We start from the raw sequence: 16,183 nt of genomic DNA on the forward strand, positions 1-16,183 counted from the left end.
ATCAGTTATACATATGTTTATGGTTTGTTGTTCACTAAGTAATTATCACATTAATAGAATGTGGGTCACTGTCTTAAGGTTTTTTGTATTCAGATGTGTCTGATTATGGTTTTTGGATCAGTATAAATATATGATATAGGTATGTCATAGAATGTTAGTTCGTGTTTTTACACAAGTAGATTATATCAAAATCTTTAATTCTCTATATCTGTTTTTGATTTTGTTAAATGGTGTTGCCATGGTTACTAGAAGTAGAATAATTTGTAAAATTCTTGTGAAAAATGCTACTACTTTTACAGGTTGACCTGATTTCAATTGAATATTACAAGTTCAGTCCAGTAGAGCTACAGTCTTATCAGAGACTTGGTTATTTATATACCATAAATCCTTGGTTATTTATATACCATAAATCAAATGAAATTTTATGATTAAATGAGGATAAAAGAATGCTATTCTTATACCTAAGATTCTTTTTTTTAATTCAGTGACATTTATTTTCAGCAAACCTATTCTTTCGTGTTATTTTATTATTTAAAAAAATAATACCCAAGGTAGTGTTTTTATCAATATCAAGAATGTTCACATCTGTTTATCTTGTATATGAAATAGAATGTCACATCTATTTATCTTGTATATGAAATAATGTATAAAGCATTTTTCTAACTTTGAGAAATAAAATATAATCTTTTACTAATAAAAGTGTTACCTTTTTAGTTTTATCTTACCCCTGCAAATAAAGTTAGCCTGGGCTTAAAATAAGAATTTGATGGGTTTTTTTTTCAGTTTCCTAGTGACCCACTGAAAATGCACCCGACCCAAACTTTTTTCCAGCTATTTTGTATTATTATTATTTTTTAAGTTTTAAGCTTTCTGGATATTGAAACTGTTTCATTTACCATTTTAGATTTTTGGTATTATCAATCAGTGACTTTTAACATGTGGAGCTTGTGTTAAGTAAGCCTATTTTTGTTATGTAACAAAAATTTGAAAACTATAATCTTTTTTTTCCAAAATAAAAATAACTACCTACCTGCCCATTCTAAAAATTATAGGTCGGTAACTGCAAACAAATATTTTTTTAAGCTTGGCCCTGGTATTTAGGAATTGCCTTGTCTGTCTGTTTAACTTCCTGTCTAGATGACCAGTGTTGAGAAGGGATGGCAATGTCATGGCCATAACTTTGGAGGAAAAAAATTCATTTGACTGCTGCTTATATCTTTTTACACAGAGATGGATATGACCATGGGTTTGTCATGACCTTGACCTGGCATTACTTGAACACAGTCACCAGAAGAAAATATTTTGTGTTATGACCTTTATTAGGTATTATTTAGACAAGGTTGCAAAGAGAAAAATGTATGAAATTTTGGTGTGGGCCATAGCTGTAACAGAGGAAATAATTTAACCAAACACAGAGGCTACTTAAAACCTAATGCTGTTTCAATGAGATCATTTTCATTTGATAAAGGTTGGAGATGGGATGCGATAAACTGACTTGTTGTGGTTTGTGGGTTCCTACCCACTCTGCAATTGCTGTTTATTTTATACATGTATGTTACATATTGTTGTTTCTATCCCCCCCCCCCCCCAAGTATACTGGAACTAACGTCTGATTAACGACAGTGTTTAAGTCTGATCCCAGCTTTCAAAAGCAGTACCCAAATCAAACTTGCATAAATCATAGTTCATTAATAAATGCCTTCACCAATGTAAAGTTATAACGCACTTTGAAAAATAACGCACTATGAAAAAAAAAATTTGAATTGCGTTAAAGAACAAGGTATGGTGTTGGCTAAAAAATGCCGCGTTTCAAATCTGCGCCGTTCAAAATATTTTCAAAAGCCTAGAATTTTTTAGAGTTAAATGGTATATAATTTATGTATATGACTCCAACGTTTATATCGCAAAAATATCACTAAATACTGTACTTCTTATAGCAGAGCGTCGAGATTTTACGAAACATTCAGACGCGACGTCACACATTTTACGTTCTGTAGACGTCTATCTAAAAATCCAAACTTACTCGCCAGGACTATAATCTTTGTTTAAGAAAACTAGTTGTTGATGTTGTTAATTTTTTTTTAACAATCGTAATAACCAAAGGGTGTCTCGACATTTAGTTATACATGTAGCATAAAAACGAAAATCAAACAGAAATACGGAGGAAAAAAGGAAATGCTAGAACTATGTACTTCTTTTCTCTTGCAGTTAGGTTTACATTTTATTGCAGTGATTACGGCTGCAATCCATAAAAATTATAAAAAATTTAAAATTTTTCCAAAAACTGTTTAAGCAATATAAGGTATGTCTGGCTTCTATATTAAATGAAAAAAATCTCTATTTTATCTTATGAGATCTAAAAGACCGAAAAAAATATTTTCAGTGATAAAGAATTTAACCTGTTCAGCCAAGTCCCGAACCGAATTATTGCTCCTGGTAAAAAAAAAAAAAACACCAATGAGTCTAATCATCGATTCAAATTCAATGTACTTTGAATGAAAATGTTAAACTTAAATAGCATCTTAGGAATGTTAACCGTTTTAAGTACATATATATCATGTTTTATGAGGAAGATTTGGAGCATGTATACATGTATATACATGCAAATCATTTTGAAATTATAAAAATCTTTCGCATATTAAAAAAATAAACGATTGTAATATGCGACATCCTGTAAGGTGTATTCTTTCTTTGTATACAAAAACTATAAATGCACTTCCGATATCTCAGATAAAATGTAACGATGGGGTACCAAGTGTGTTTTCCTTTTTGGGGGATGGGGAGGGGCTCAATTCTGAAGAAAGTATGTAAGATGCACGAAATGTTACAGAGATCCGAATGTCATTATACATATGATATTATAATCTATATCATTATTAAAACTATAAACTTTAGAGTTTAGATTTATGTTTTAATGCACGGGTTTAAACTTACAAATAATCTTAAATAGTCCTAAAGTTTATTATAAACTTTAAAAATTAAGTTTATTCGGTAAGTATACTGAAACTAAAGAAAGTAGATGATTATGTTGCCAGTGTTAAGCAGGAAATTGTTCGGTTTCAGGACAATACAAAGCGCACATGCATATATAATTCAATTCAATTTGTTTATTTACCAATTAAGGGCCCTCATGGGGCAAAAAGAAGGTGCATTGTAAATTAACATATTTATATATAGTCGTATACATGTAATACAATATACATACACACAAGAGAGAAAGAGTTGCATGATTGATATGAGAAAGACATAAAAAAGAAGGAATAAACCAGATAGTTTTTATACATATTTACATGTATGCGCACAGTTACCTGGACTACATGTGAAATGTTTGCGTACATCAATTTATTGAAAAGATGCATCGTTTACGGATAAGACTAATTTCACAGATTAACAGAAAAGTCTCGAAATTTATTTTTTGACAAGTGAAAATACGAAAAGTGTCCAAACATATTTTATTCTATAGCAGGCTGCATGCTTCCCTTCGTAACAACGGATCAGGAGGGATCTGTGCATGTTTCCTCGGGGCTAATTATTTTTTTTTAGTTACTTTACTGTATAACTTACAAATCCGAAAAAAAAATGTAGAGGAGGGGGGCCCCTGGCTTGATCCGCCTTTGATATTTGTAGAATGACATACAAAAACCTGTTTGTAAAACATATATATGTAGTTTTAAATAGTTTTAGCAAAAAAGAGACACTTAAGAATTTTAAAGGTGAATCAGAAATATGTTTCTTTCTGGTTTAAATTTTTGTTTTCACCTACCCATGGTGGACAAGTTAAAAATATTTTTATAGATATGAAAACACTATATGACTAACTACATGTACCTGTAGTAAACGGGAAAGGTTCAAGATAACATACATGTATCAGGCACGGATTCCCCCATTTTTATAGACAAACAATCCCCCCCCCCCCCCCCAATCTGTCACTGACTTAATTTTGTAAATAAACATGGGTGCAAATGAAACAAATACATGTATGTGGTGATTTTTTACGCAATATTCGCAAAAAGATATTTTTCGAGATGTTCGCAAACGTTGCACTTTTTAGACAGTCGGGAAACAAACTGCCTAGTAGTCGAAAATGTTTTCTTACAAACAGAAATGTTTTTGTCATATGATTTTGTTCAACTGCTTATCAACTAAAGCAGAATTACATATTAAAAGGCCATATCAAAAGTTTATCGTAAAAAGTATTGTTATTGTATATTTTATTCACAATCACATTGGTTGTCGTAAGTAGCAGTCCAAAGCTAAAGGAATAAAAAAAATAGACACATAAAGTCCAATATTCAACATGACCGCAGGAAACGGGAAGAGGGCAATAATTTTGCCGATACATGTATATATATACATGTAGAAACATATCTACATTATGCTTTTGCCCTCTCAATAACAACGCCTGATTTGTGTGTGTGTGTGTGGTGGGGGGGGGGGGGGCTTGTTAGGGAACTTTTGCTTCGTAATACCCCTCTCTCCAACTGAAATTGTTTGGCTGTGCCCCCGAAACTGAAATTGCTTGTACGAGACTGTTCAAAGCCACAGAACTTTGTATAAAGGCAGGTATACACACAATTTGTATACTGAGTATGATACTTGTAAGTATTATTTTTAAAAGATTCTAGATAGACGTTGATAAATTCACGTATAGTTTTCCCGCAATATTTCTCTCAAAACAATTTCAGTATTTGAACCACTTCTTTTCTTTGGCGATTCCTTTAGTTTGTATTTCATTTTTCTACCATAATAGAACAAACGTTCTGTATTTTTGCATTGATCTGATCATGGTAATGAGTAGCTTATAGTTAATGACAAAATATTATAATATACTTTGTAATTATGGAAATATGTATATAATTATGTAAACATACATTTTTCGAATCAAAGCAACTGGTAATATAAACAAAAATAGGATGCTTAATACATGACCAACCATCTGGTTGGGACGAAAGGCAAGCTAAGATTTGTATTTAGAAATAGAACATATTGCACTTTTTTAATACAGTTTTATAAGATTAAAAAAAATATTTTGTTACACTGTATTAAGAGTGTACACACAATAAGATTTTGAATTACAATAGAAATATTATTATATAAATCTTACCGTGTGTACCGACCTTATAATTACATATATATAACGATCGAGGAACGTAAATTTCTAGACTTGTAGAATAAACTTTTATAAATAAATATACAGGCCTTAATAAAATATTCTTTATTATCTCAGTAATTTATTCTTTGTTTTCACATTATATAAAATATATATCTTGTTCTTTGGGATAAATTATTAATTATCATAACTAAAATTTGCAAGAATATTGACCAAACCGTGCACATTTTCGTTAATTAAATATGGACAATCTTAACCAAAGATTTTTCTTTTCAAAGTGCGTAACTTGGTCCCAAAGAACAAGATACGGTATAAGCAGTAATTGGCCGTAAAAATTGAGATATTTTAATCTCTTTTCTTTCGTTTATGATGTTGAACATTGAAGTAAGTAAGATGCGAACTAAATTCCACAGGCACAAAAGTGACACTTCGGGTAATTTTCGGTGACGACGTCACTACAGGATCTGAGATATAGACGTTTTAACGATTTTTAGGGATTGTCTTGATTCTCGTAAATGTTATAAAAGGGAAATGAATGGATGGATACTTGTTTAATAGCACAATTTCGTTTCTTTCTTATTTTATCCAGTCTGTAATAAGTTCGGTAGATGTATGGGTCGATAAGTGACTTAAAGTATCGCATTTTTCTTACGGAAAAGGTAGCAATTATATTTTTCCATATCATGAAAATTCTCTCTCTCTCTCTCATATTCATCTGTCTAACTATTGTGAGCATGTATGAAAAAATGGTTGACTCGTTCATTTGATAGTAAGAAAAATAAACCTTAATCCTCAGGGCTCTAATTGGCTACTAATTTAGTTGCCATGGCGCCTAAAATTTTTGATTGGCGTCTAAAATTTTCTATAAGTCGCCAAATTGGCGACCATTTAAATTGACTTGGCGATTCTCAAATTCGGAACTATCAACATTTTCATTTTTTCTTCTAAAGAGGAGGAAAGATGATTAAAATTTAGCAAGGGACATATGTTGTGTTTTCTTTGTCAACTTGGTTATTTTTTTTTTTTAGACATGCACTTGTGAATGAAATTTCGCATCGCATCAGTGCACACAGAACTCATTATATAAAAAACCCCTAAGATTCGTCTTAAGACGTGTCTAAGGATATTTCTTAGGACATACATGTATCTTAGGAATATCTAAGATATATCTTAGGGTGTAAACCGAAAACGTCTTAGAATATCTTAAATAGTAAAGATGTCGGTAGTTCCATTCTAAGTATTTATCTTTTTTCCATTTTTTTTTTTTTAAAACAAGTATTAATTACATAAAATTCCTATTTCCAGATTCCATTATTTACATGTGCGGATGAAGGGGGGGGGGGGGTCATTGAGTCAACCCGAGTTCCGAGTCGGATTTTTTTTAAATGAGCGTGTCCCCTCCCCCATTGGAAAAAAAATGCTTGGCTTCACAATTAATATGTATTATTTTTTTTTTTTTTCAAATTTAATCTTTAGAAGAACTTTTTTTATCGATGTCCATTCCATATATTTAGCAGTTTACTCCATTCTCTTCTCAGTTTTTGTGTATTGAGCTGTAATTATATACATGTAACAGAGATACTTATTACAGTCTAGTTAGCGAAATATAAACAAATAAAAAATTCTATTCAGTGCATAGATATTTGTTTTACTGGATCAGTAATTCAGAAAAGAAATAAGTACTATCACTATTGTTACATGTAGGTACATATACATGTATTCCTCTTTGAAGAAACGATAAAATTAAACCCTGAAAGATTTTATAAGATTAATCATCCAAGTATCGAGACCAAGTAGTAAATAGATATAATTTTCAAAATACTAATATCATTTCTTGTCGTTTGATCCCAGTTGATCACCCCCTCTCTCTCTCTCTCTCTTAACTTAATTTAAATATTTTCAATGATGTTTCTTCTTTATCATTAACACCGGCTACTACCAATACATACAGCAGTAAATGCTATTGTAGTATAAAAACTATTAAAAGGAAGTCCGAAATTCTTAAAGGTCAGCAAAGTCCGGGGGGATATTAAAAGTAGTATACGTGACTGCATTCTCCCTCCTCCGCCCGCGTCCGAATAAAAAAAAAGAAAGAACAATTAATTCAAAAGGGTTTAATTGAACATACTTCAGAAAGTTTTAACCTTTAAATGCATAATTTTTTTAATACATCAATCAATGAAAATTTAACAATGTTAATTTCACAATTGTTAGTTGTTTTCCTGGCAACTTCGCCTCTCAAAATTACCCTAGATATATCTAATATGATAATCTCGTGCTCTTCAATTCTAAGATACATGTAGCTTTATAAGCATGCCTGCAAAGGTAAAACATACAGGTAGCAGTACCGGGTAATCGTTGGCTTTAGAAAATAGACAGTTGTTTAAAAGCAGTAAATTTGACGGGTGATTGGTCAATTAAATTCTCACTCATTAGAGCCATCTTCTAGACATAATGGTACAAACGAGACGTGGAGACCGGTTCTTCAGATGAAACTGTATAAATCGAGGTCCCGTGTGGCAGTAGATGCTGGCACGAAAAAAAACCCTCACTGCTCGATGATCTTGAGTGACGAGATCAAAATTTGCAACTCTCCATCGGCAAGTGGTGGCGTCTCCATATGAGTGAAAAATTCTAGAGAGGGGCGTTTAACAACAAAGAAACAAAAGAAAAAAAACGAACTAGCATGAAATATAAATCGCGTAATTATTAATCCTTCATGTTATTATATTAAACTCTATTTCATGAAAACCAAGTTTCTTAAAGAGAAATTATCGATTAAGACTTTGTTTTACTTCCGTCGTTAACCAGACCAAAATGTTCGAGTCCATTCTGGCCGGTAAGAGAGAGTCATATGCGGACTCCAGACAGTGGTTTGACACGATGGAGTTTTTCATTCACCGTAAACATGGTAAAACCCTTTGGCATTTAGCTGGCTTTTATTTCTTGTTAATTTTTTCTTTACGCTTGTAATTCGCAATACTGTAGGTAGAAAAGGTTTTGGTCAGAAAATTGTGTCCAGGATTAGTGTTCATCACTTTGATAAGTCTCGTTACCGTAATTTTGAGATATCTGATAAATCAGCCTATTCTTTTTTCTCGTTATATGTACTTGTCCAGTTGTAAAAATTATCTGGTGCCAATGTAATTGGTGTGGAGGTTGACATATTTAGCTCACCTGTGCTATGTACGGTAGTGTAGATTCAAGTATCTTCAAATCATGACCCCCGAGGCTAGGTTGGGGCCACTTTGAGCAGTCAAAGTTTCACATAGGAATATATAGGAAAATTCATTAAAAATCTTCTCAAAAACAGCAAAGCGATGATTAGTCATATCTATATGGAAGCATTGTCATGCGATCTGTACTGATAGACGGCAATATGCGCAGTGAAGGTACATGTAGGTACACACTGTACACATTGTAATGAAAAAGTGACTCACGTACAATATTTGGGGGGGGGGGTTTCTACGTAGAAATATGACCCCTGGTCAATATTCTATGTAGAAAAATGACCCACTTTTTTGTAGAAACTATGGCCATGAGGTCATTTTTCTCCTTGTGGATTGTAAAAAAAAAAATGGGCCGTAGAATAATGACCCTGTGTAATTTTTGATACAAAAAACTGGTTTTGGTGTGAATATTCTTGTTGGGCAATAAATATACATAGGGGCAAAATCACAAAGCCTTTTGATATGAAGTGTTCATTCTAAAAGGTTTAAAGTTTAAATAACAAAAATTAAAAGGCTATACTATACTTTTCATCAATAATACAAGATGTTTTATCCCCATTACAGGACAACATGATGTTCTGTGACTATTAGAGCAAAATTCGCGCATTCTTTAGGTTTGTTTTATCAAATTTTATAAAATAAGTTTCCATAGTTGTCATTATTTAAAAAATCAAGATAATTTTCTTAGCTGTTGTCAAAAAGAGAAACTTATTTAAATAAAGAATGTATAGTTTCCATAAATGTAATCCTCTTTGATTTTACTCTGGGTAAATAATGTGCAAAAATTCAAAATAAAGTCTGAAGCGTTTTTTCTTCGGAAGTTATAAGAAAGGTTAACGTTTTTGAACCCTTCCCAAATAAAATTGCATGAAACAAATGGGCGATTAATGGCTAAAAAAATTAGATATCATAAATATCTTCTCAGATTTCTTTATTGTTCTTCTCATAAAAATGTAGGAAAGATTAAATTTATGAAAATAACAGACATGACTAAATCAGTATGCCTCTGACATTCGAACTCAGGGACCAGGCAATATTTATCACCAGGGTCAATCTAATTAAAATTAGATGTTAGATCCGCTCGTATACTCGCTACACTAACGTTAGTGTGTGAGCGGATCTAACATCCAATTTTAATTAGATTGCACCAGGGTGGGATCGGTGAAAAAACCCAATAATAATACTAATTGATTTTAAAAAAAGTCTTGCTCCCACACCTTAAAGAATGAAAAAAAGTATAAGTCCCGTCCTTGTTTAGAAAAGTCAAATTAATATTCCTACATATATAAAATGATCTGAATTATCAGCACCTACATGTATCTAAAGGGGTGGGTATAGATGACTATCACTTGTAGTTACAGACTCCATTCAGTTGAAGTAAAATTGGCATTTTCCTTTTCAGAACCAAAATATTTTGGAAATTTAAATATGATTTTGGGATAACATGCAACTTGGAAATGTATAAAAGACGGGTTAAATCACGTAAATAAAAAATATTTGAGCCATATTGCATTTGAACAATAAAGGAAGATGAGGGATATCTCTGATAGCTTTGGTACACGCCTTGAAAATCTAATTATCCCCTCGCAACGGATTTGGAGGGTATATAGTAACGCAATCCATCATGTGTATGTGTTTGTTTGTGGGTTATGTCCTGTGCGAAACGGAAGTGACGTAATTTGCATCGGGATCGATGTCGAATGCTCCCTTGATATATAGACAAGCTTTTTGCGAGGAGATGCTCCTCTTTGCGATGCCCTTTTTAAATTTATTTTTAATATGTATTTACAGGTGTGAAAAATCAGTCTTAGAATTCTTAATGCTACTGATTTATAAAATTAGAGCTTCTGATATTTAATGAAAACTTGAATTTTCATACAAAGCATGGATCCATCAATCATCATGTTAGGATCTGTCAATCCATATGGGTGTGTTCTCTTAAATGACCATAACTTTTTTTAAATTTTTCATTGAAACATGGTAAATATGGTGTTGCTTTACTAGTTATAGCATGTACTCTCTTAAACTAAAAATAATGTATTGTAAAAAAAAAAACCCTAAATTTCCTTTGAGAGCATCTATCATCGCGTAAAGGTCAGTCAATTGCTTTTCGTGTGTTCTCTTATCTAACCATAACTTTTTTTTTATTTTTCAATAAAATAAGGTATATTTGGTATTATTTTTCTTATAATAGCCTATACTTTGTACATCTAAAATGATATCTTAATTTCCAGACAATTTAGAAATGTTAAAGGATACAGATGACAGATTATCACTCAATGTCAGGTCTAAATTGTTGAAAATGGAAGGAACCTGTGATTCTATAGGGCCTCTTTTAGGCCTGTAAATTACTATACATATATCACTATGAAATGTTCTCTGAATTTTTATGCTGCGTTTGACCAGCACTTAAGGCGTCAATGATTTCAGTTAAGGAAAGTGGTCTGTTACCAGCTTATCTTTGGGGATTTACAAACCAAACTTATATATACGATGCATCTTTTTTAAAAGTCATTTTTCAGATCTTTGAGACCGGTTAAGGAAATCTTTTTGGTCTGTTTTCAGCTTATAAAAAGGGGTACACAAATTAGACTTCCTCCTGAGGTGCATCTACATATCGATGATCACTTCAATGGGTGCTTTGCATGCTGTATCTGGCCTACACTGCATACTTCTGTGATTCATTAAGAACAGTATTTAATTTTCACTTATTACAAGGAGTTTACAAAGCAAACTTCCTTAGCGAATCTCTGGACGTTCTGTTTAATGCATTTGTACAAATCTTTCTTCTTTTTGAGCATGTCCCACAGGGTGCTCTATTTCTCTTAGGACACAGCTCTAGTTCTTACAGGTGCTTTGATGAAAATTTACCTCGAAGAAAAAAACCTATGTAATAGTCTGATAAAATGATATGTGGTTTATTTAGCTCTGTAAAATCATATTCAATTATTTGCTATATATATATTTTTTGCATCCACACATGGTTTGTGGGATATCTCCCACAAAGAATATATATATATATATATATATTGCTATGGTATGGTTTGTGGGTTCCTACCCACAAGTATGTTATATATAATTATCTACTATATATCGCATCTGCCTTCTTTTTGAGTATGCCCCATAGGGTGCACTTACCTCTTAGGAGACAACTTTGATGAAAATTTACCTCAAAGAAAAAAACTATATACTAGTCTGATAAAATGATATGTGGTTATTTTAGCTCTATAAAATCATATTCAATTGTATGCTATATATAATTGTTTTTAAATCAAAACATGGTTTGTGGGATATCTCCCACAAAGAATATATATATATATATATTGCTATGATATGGTTTGTGGGTTCCTACCCACAAGTATGTTATATATATTATCTACTATATATATCGCTGTGGGACATATACCCACAATGTAATGACCCACAACGTTATCTATAGCTTTGAAACCAAATATGAGAAAACTTTATAATTTTTCTATATTTGGGATCTACATCAAAAACTATTCTTAAAAATATGTTTCCTTTTGTAATAAGCCTATTACAAATGCAGGGTCCCATAAACCATGTTTATGTGTCATGACCCGCAAACCACGTCAAGTACGTATATATATATATATATATATATATATATATATATATATATATTTAAACACTGAATTGTCTACGGATTTATCCTTTTGCCATATCATGACAAGGAGCACACGGTGGGTGTGATTGGTTTGCAGGGGATGCTTACTCCTCCATGGTACATGATCCCACCTCTGGTGTTTTTTAAGGCCCGTGTTTGCTCTGCTCTCGATTTGAATTGTTTCAATAGACTTGATTACTGTTCGTTATCCTCATGTTTCACTCTATATGAGTGAAAATTCTCGAGTGGGACATTAAACAACATACAATAAATCAATCAATCAACTTCGATACTACAGAGGGAATAAATGCAAGACTTAAATCTTGTGGAAGAAACTTTTACGCTTTAAGGTGAAGGACAAAACATGCGTTTTCACCATTGCCCAGAGTATTCTGTATCTCGTCACAAAACGGGAAAGTAACTTGAAATATATGGAAATAACGAACAGTATTAAAGCTCAAAAGTCCATTAAACAACACAAATCAGGAGCAGAGCAAATACGGACCTCTAAATCATCAAAGGTAGGATCAGATGCCATGGAGGAGTGAGCATCCCTTGCTGACCGATCACAACGGTCACACACATATGAACTCAAAAATCTTGTCAAAAATACACATGTTAGCTTGAATATTTTCTTTAATAATAATATTAACCTTTCTATACTGATTTACGGATTTCCAAAAGATTGCATCAGAGGCTCGTTGTTGCTTGTGTATTCGTGTGTTTATATTCTAAAAATATTGTAATTTTTAGTTTGCAGTTTAAATTATATAAATCTTGAACATCTCGAAGAAGGGATTCTGTCAGTTTTCTGTCTAATTAAAATATTCATTGTATATGTGCATAAATGTTACATGTTTTGCATTTTTAAATTTTCTACAGAATAATTTATTTATTTCACATTTTTAAACAATGAAATCTGAAGATAACAAACAGTAATCAAGTTCAAAATTCCATTGAAACAATACAGATTTGGAGCAGAGCAAACACGGACCTCTAAAAACATCAGAGGTGGTATCAGGTGCCATGGAGGAGTAAGCATCCCCTGTCGCCGTGTGCTCATTGTCATGATCGGGTATATGGAAAATTCCGTAGACAATTCAGTGTTTAAATAATGGCATAACAATTAGTATGAAAAAATATCAGTCAGCATTCAACTTAATGATAGATTGAATTTACTGACAAGGTCATTGTATCGACAATAGAACTTGCGAAATGTTGACTTTAAAAGAGATTGTTAATATCCTTGTTTTATCAACTTGTTTATCAACAACTTCCTTCTTTTTAAAAATTGTTTGTACATGGAGCATGCTTTTGCTTATCGAATCAAATGGTGGATATATAACCCAAAATGCAGGTGATAAGGGTATATTGCTACATAAGTAAGGGAAGTTGACAATAGAAAAGTTAAAGTCATCACGTTTATAATAAAGATTTGCTGTTAGGTTACCATTAACATCTTTAGCATATCAGAAAAAGGGCATAAAACACGGATCCCCGAATTCCAGAGGTAGGATCAGGTGTCTATAGCAGAATTAAGCATCCCCTGTCGACCGGTCACACACGTAGCTAGCCGTTTTGATCAGGTAGATGGAATGTTAAGTTGTCAAATTTAGGATAAAAACAAGGGCCTTACAATTGCTATGAAATATGTCAGTCAAAATACGACCCAATGATAGGTTATATTTGCTAACAAGGTCATTATAACGATGGAATTTACGAAATTCTGACTTAAAACGAGGTTGGAAAAATCCCTATAAATAGTAACTCCATATGCAGGTATAGCTTTTGTTTATGTAGTGTTAAGTTTGTGCGCCGTTGGGACATTTTTAGTTTGTTGTGTATAATGTATAACTAAATTCAAATCATTGTCAAAAACCTTTTAACAGGGTTTTCATGGGTTGGATGTCGAATTAGTTCAAAAATATGGAAATCTTGTTGGGTGAGTTTCACTTTTGCAAAACAAACACGAATACTCTTGCTACATTTTCAATTATATTTTAAGTGTATTGTAAGAAGAGATTGAAGTTTTTATTTAGTCTAAATGAATTCAAAGTTCTGCTTCAAGGTTCTTGAAATTTGATGATTAAAGGTTATTACATAATACATGTAACTATTTTCATGCTTTAAATTGATAATGAAGACAACAGTTATGTTATCCTTAATTGAAAGGTCATTTGAAATTCAAATTAACGGAATCACCAGACTGTCATTTCTTTTAACAAACTTTGCAGGCTGTATTTCGGGAGTCAGCCTTCCATTATGATATCTGATCCGGATCTTATTAAGAGCATCATGGTGAAGGATTTTTCCAAAGCTCCTAATAGATTTGTGGGTGATATTTTAAAATGCTTAATATTGCATGTTAAGTGATTAAAACGTTATATATATATATATATATATATATATATATATATATATATATATATATATATATATATATATATATATATATATATATATATATATATATATATATATATATATATATCCCATGTTTACCCCTTTATCCCGTGGATATGACTCATTGGATATTTTTTTCATATCCCACAGTTAAGTGCAGTTGTGACGTCACAATGGTTTTAGCGTTAGCGTGATGAAGTAAAATAAAGTGTAGTCCTATATAAAACAGTGTAAAACATTGGTTGTGAAGTAGTAAACATGGGATAAAAAGAATCTCCCATGATTTGTAGTTGGATATGACTTTTATCCAACTCGTTGCCAAGGCTCGGGGATAAAGAAAAACACACAACTCGTTGGATAAAAATCATATCCAACTACAAATCATGGGAGATCCTATATATATTACTGTTCGTAAAATAATTAACTTAGTCTTCCAGGACCAGCTGTTTTTAGATAACATATTTTTATAGTCCTTGGTTGAACAACGAAGCGAGCTGAAGCATTCCTTAACAGAAGTTGTAGATGATCATTGGCGATTTATACGAAACACCATACTGCCAACATTTTCCAGCGGCAAACTAAGACACGTGAGATCCCCTTGTGTGCTAATATGCAATTTTATAAGTTATAAATGAAAATATATGAAAAGTGATGCGCATGGAAGTTCCGTTTTGAGCTTTCTTTTAAACGTTCAACTTAGTAATTACAGAACAACACGCCCATTTCTTCAGAAAGGAGAAAATTTTCTTCAATCGAATACCTGTAAAACAGTTGTTCTATAAATAATTTTAAATACAAAAGCCAATCAGATTGGCAGCCTACATAAACACCGATAATCGATATACGTCTTGTTATATTTTCAATAATCATGATAAATACATAATTATTGACGTGTTCGATACACAGATACAATGCTTGAATTTTACAAAAGCAGGGAGTCCCTAACTCTCTCTCTAACTTAATGGGTTTTTTTTTTTATTGTTGTTTAACGTCCCTCTCGAGAATTTTTCACTAATATGGAGACGCCACCACTTGCCGGTGCAGAGCTGCAAATTTTGACCTATACTCGTCACTCAGGGCCATTGAGCTGTGAGGGATCTTTTTCTTGCCAGCACCTACTGCTACACGGGACCTCGTTTTAAACGGTCTCATCCGAAGGACTAGTCTCCACGTCCCACACTGGGCTCCTAAAAATTCCCAATTTCAGCAAAACTCGCATTGCTTGGCAGAGAGAAAGGGGTGTCTTAAAATACTTAAGAAATGGGCCTGTCATTATATAACACTCGGCATTCAATGAGAAAGACCAATACTTTCTATTCAAACGAAGAATTTTGCCACTTCAATGCGCATCATTGTATGTTGAATCTTTCATAAAAAAGGTCTGCGATTCGTTTATTTAGATTCAATATTCAATGAACAAAATAGATTCATAAAGTCATCGCTTATAATTCAATTTTGGTGACAAACATGCAACTTCTCATGTACATTCTCATTATTTAACAACTTCGAGAAATAGTGCGACAATTTTACTTGCCGCAGATTAAAAATATACCTGCATGTGCTATTTTCAAAGCGATTGTAACATAAAACAGGCAGACACGTATATTTACTTTTTGTCAGTAAGCTTGATTTAAATCAAGAAAAGAGCATCATCATTCTTTTGGGAGAGTGTTAGTATATAATTATGCCATTCTCTTTTACATTGCTGCATCGTTGTAAACACTCGAGTTGATTGATCACAGTAAAAACTACTGCAAAAGTAGTCCGGCAACTGTCTAAAAATGATATTCATCGACAAAATTAATGAATAAA

General features: G+C 32.4%; 2 protein-coding genes across 2 annotated transcripts in view; one reads left to right on the top strand and one right to left on the bottom strand.

Annotated features, from left to right (window-relative positions):
- Positions 1-16,183, bottom strand: part of LOC133175063 (uncharacterized) — a 399,658-nt gene that overhangs the window by 205,084 nt on the left and 178,391 nt on the right. The window lies entirely within an intron of this gene.
- The window catches only part of LOC133174851 (cytochrome P450 3A9-like), a 68,782-nt gene that overhangs the window by 45,190 nt on the left and 7,409 nt on the right, over positions 1-16,183 (top strand). The window contains exons 16-18 of the mRNA XM_061309950.1: positions 13,858-13,910; positions 14,203-14,299; positions 14,842-14,958. Of these exons, the coding sequence (XP_061165934.1) occupies positions 13,858-13,910; positions 14,203-14,299; positions 14,842-14,958 (267 nt within the window). The remainder of the gene's footprint in view (positions 1-13,857; positions 13,911-14,202; positions 14,300-14,841; positions 14,959-16,183) is intronic.

The sequence above is a fragment of the Saccostrea echinata genome, unplaced genomic scaffold (genome assembly GCF_033153115.1).
Source record: "Saccostrea echinata isolate AGI-Se365-2 ecotype Australia unplaced genomic scaffold, CSIRO_AGI_Sech_v1 ptg000060l, whole genome shotgun sequence".
In the NCBI taxonomy this organism is placed as follows: domain Eukaryota; kingdom Metazoa; phylum Mollusca; class Bivalvia; order Ostreida; family Ostreidae; genus Saccostrea; species Saccostrea echinata.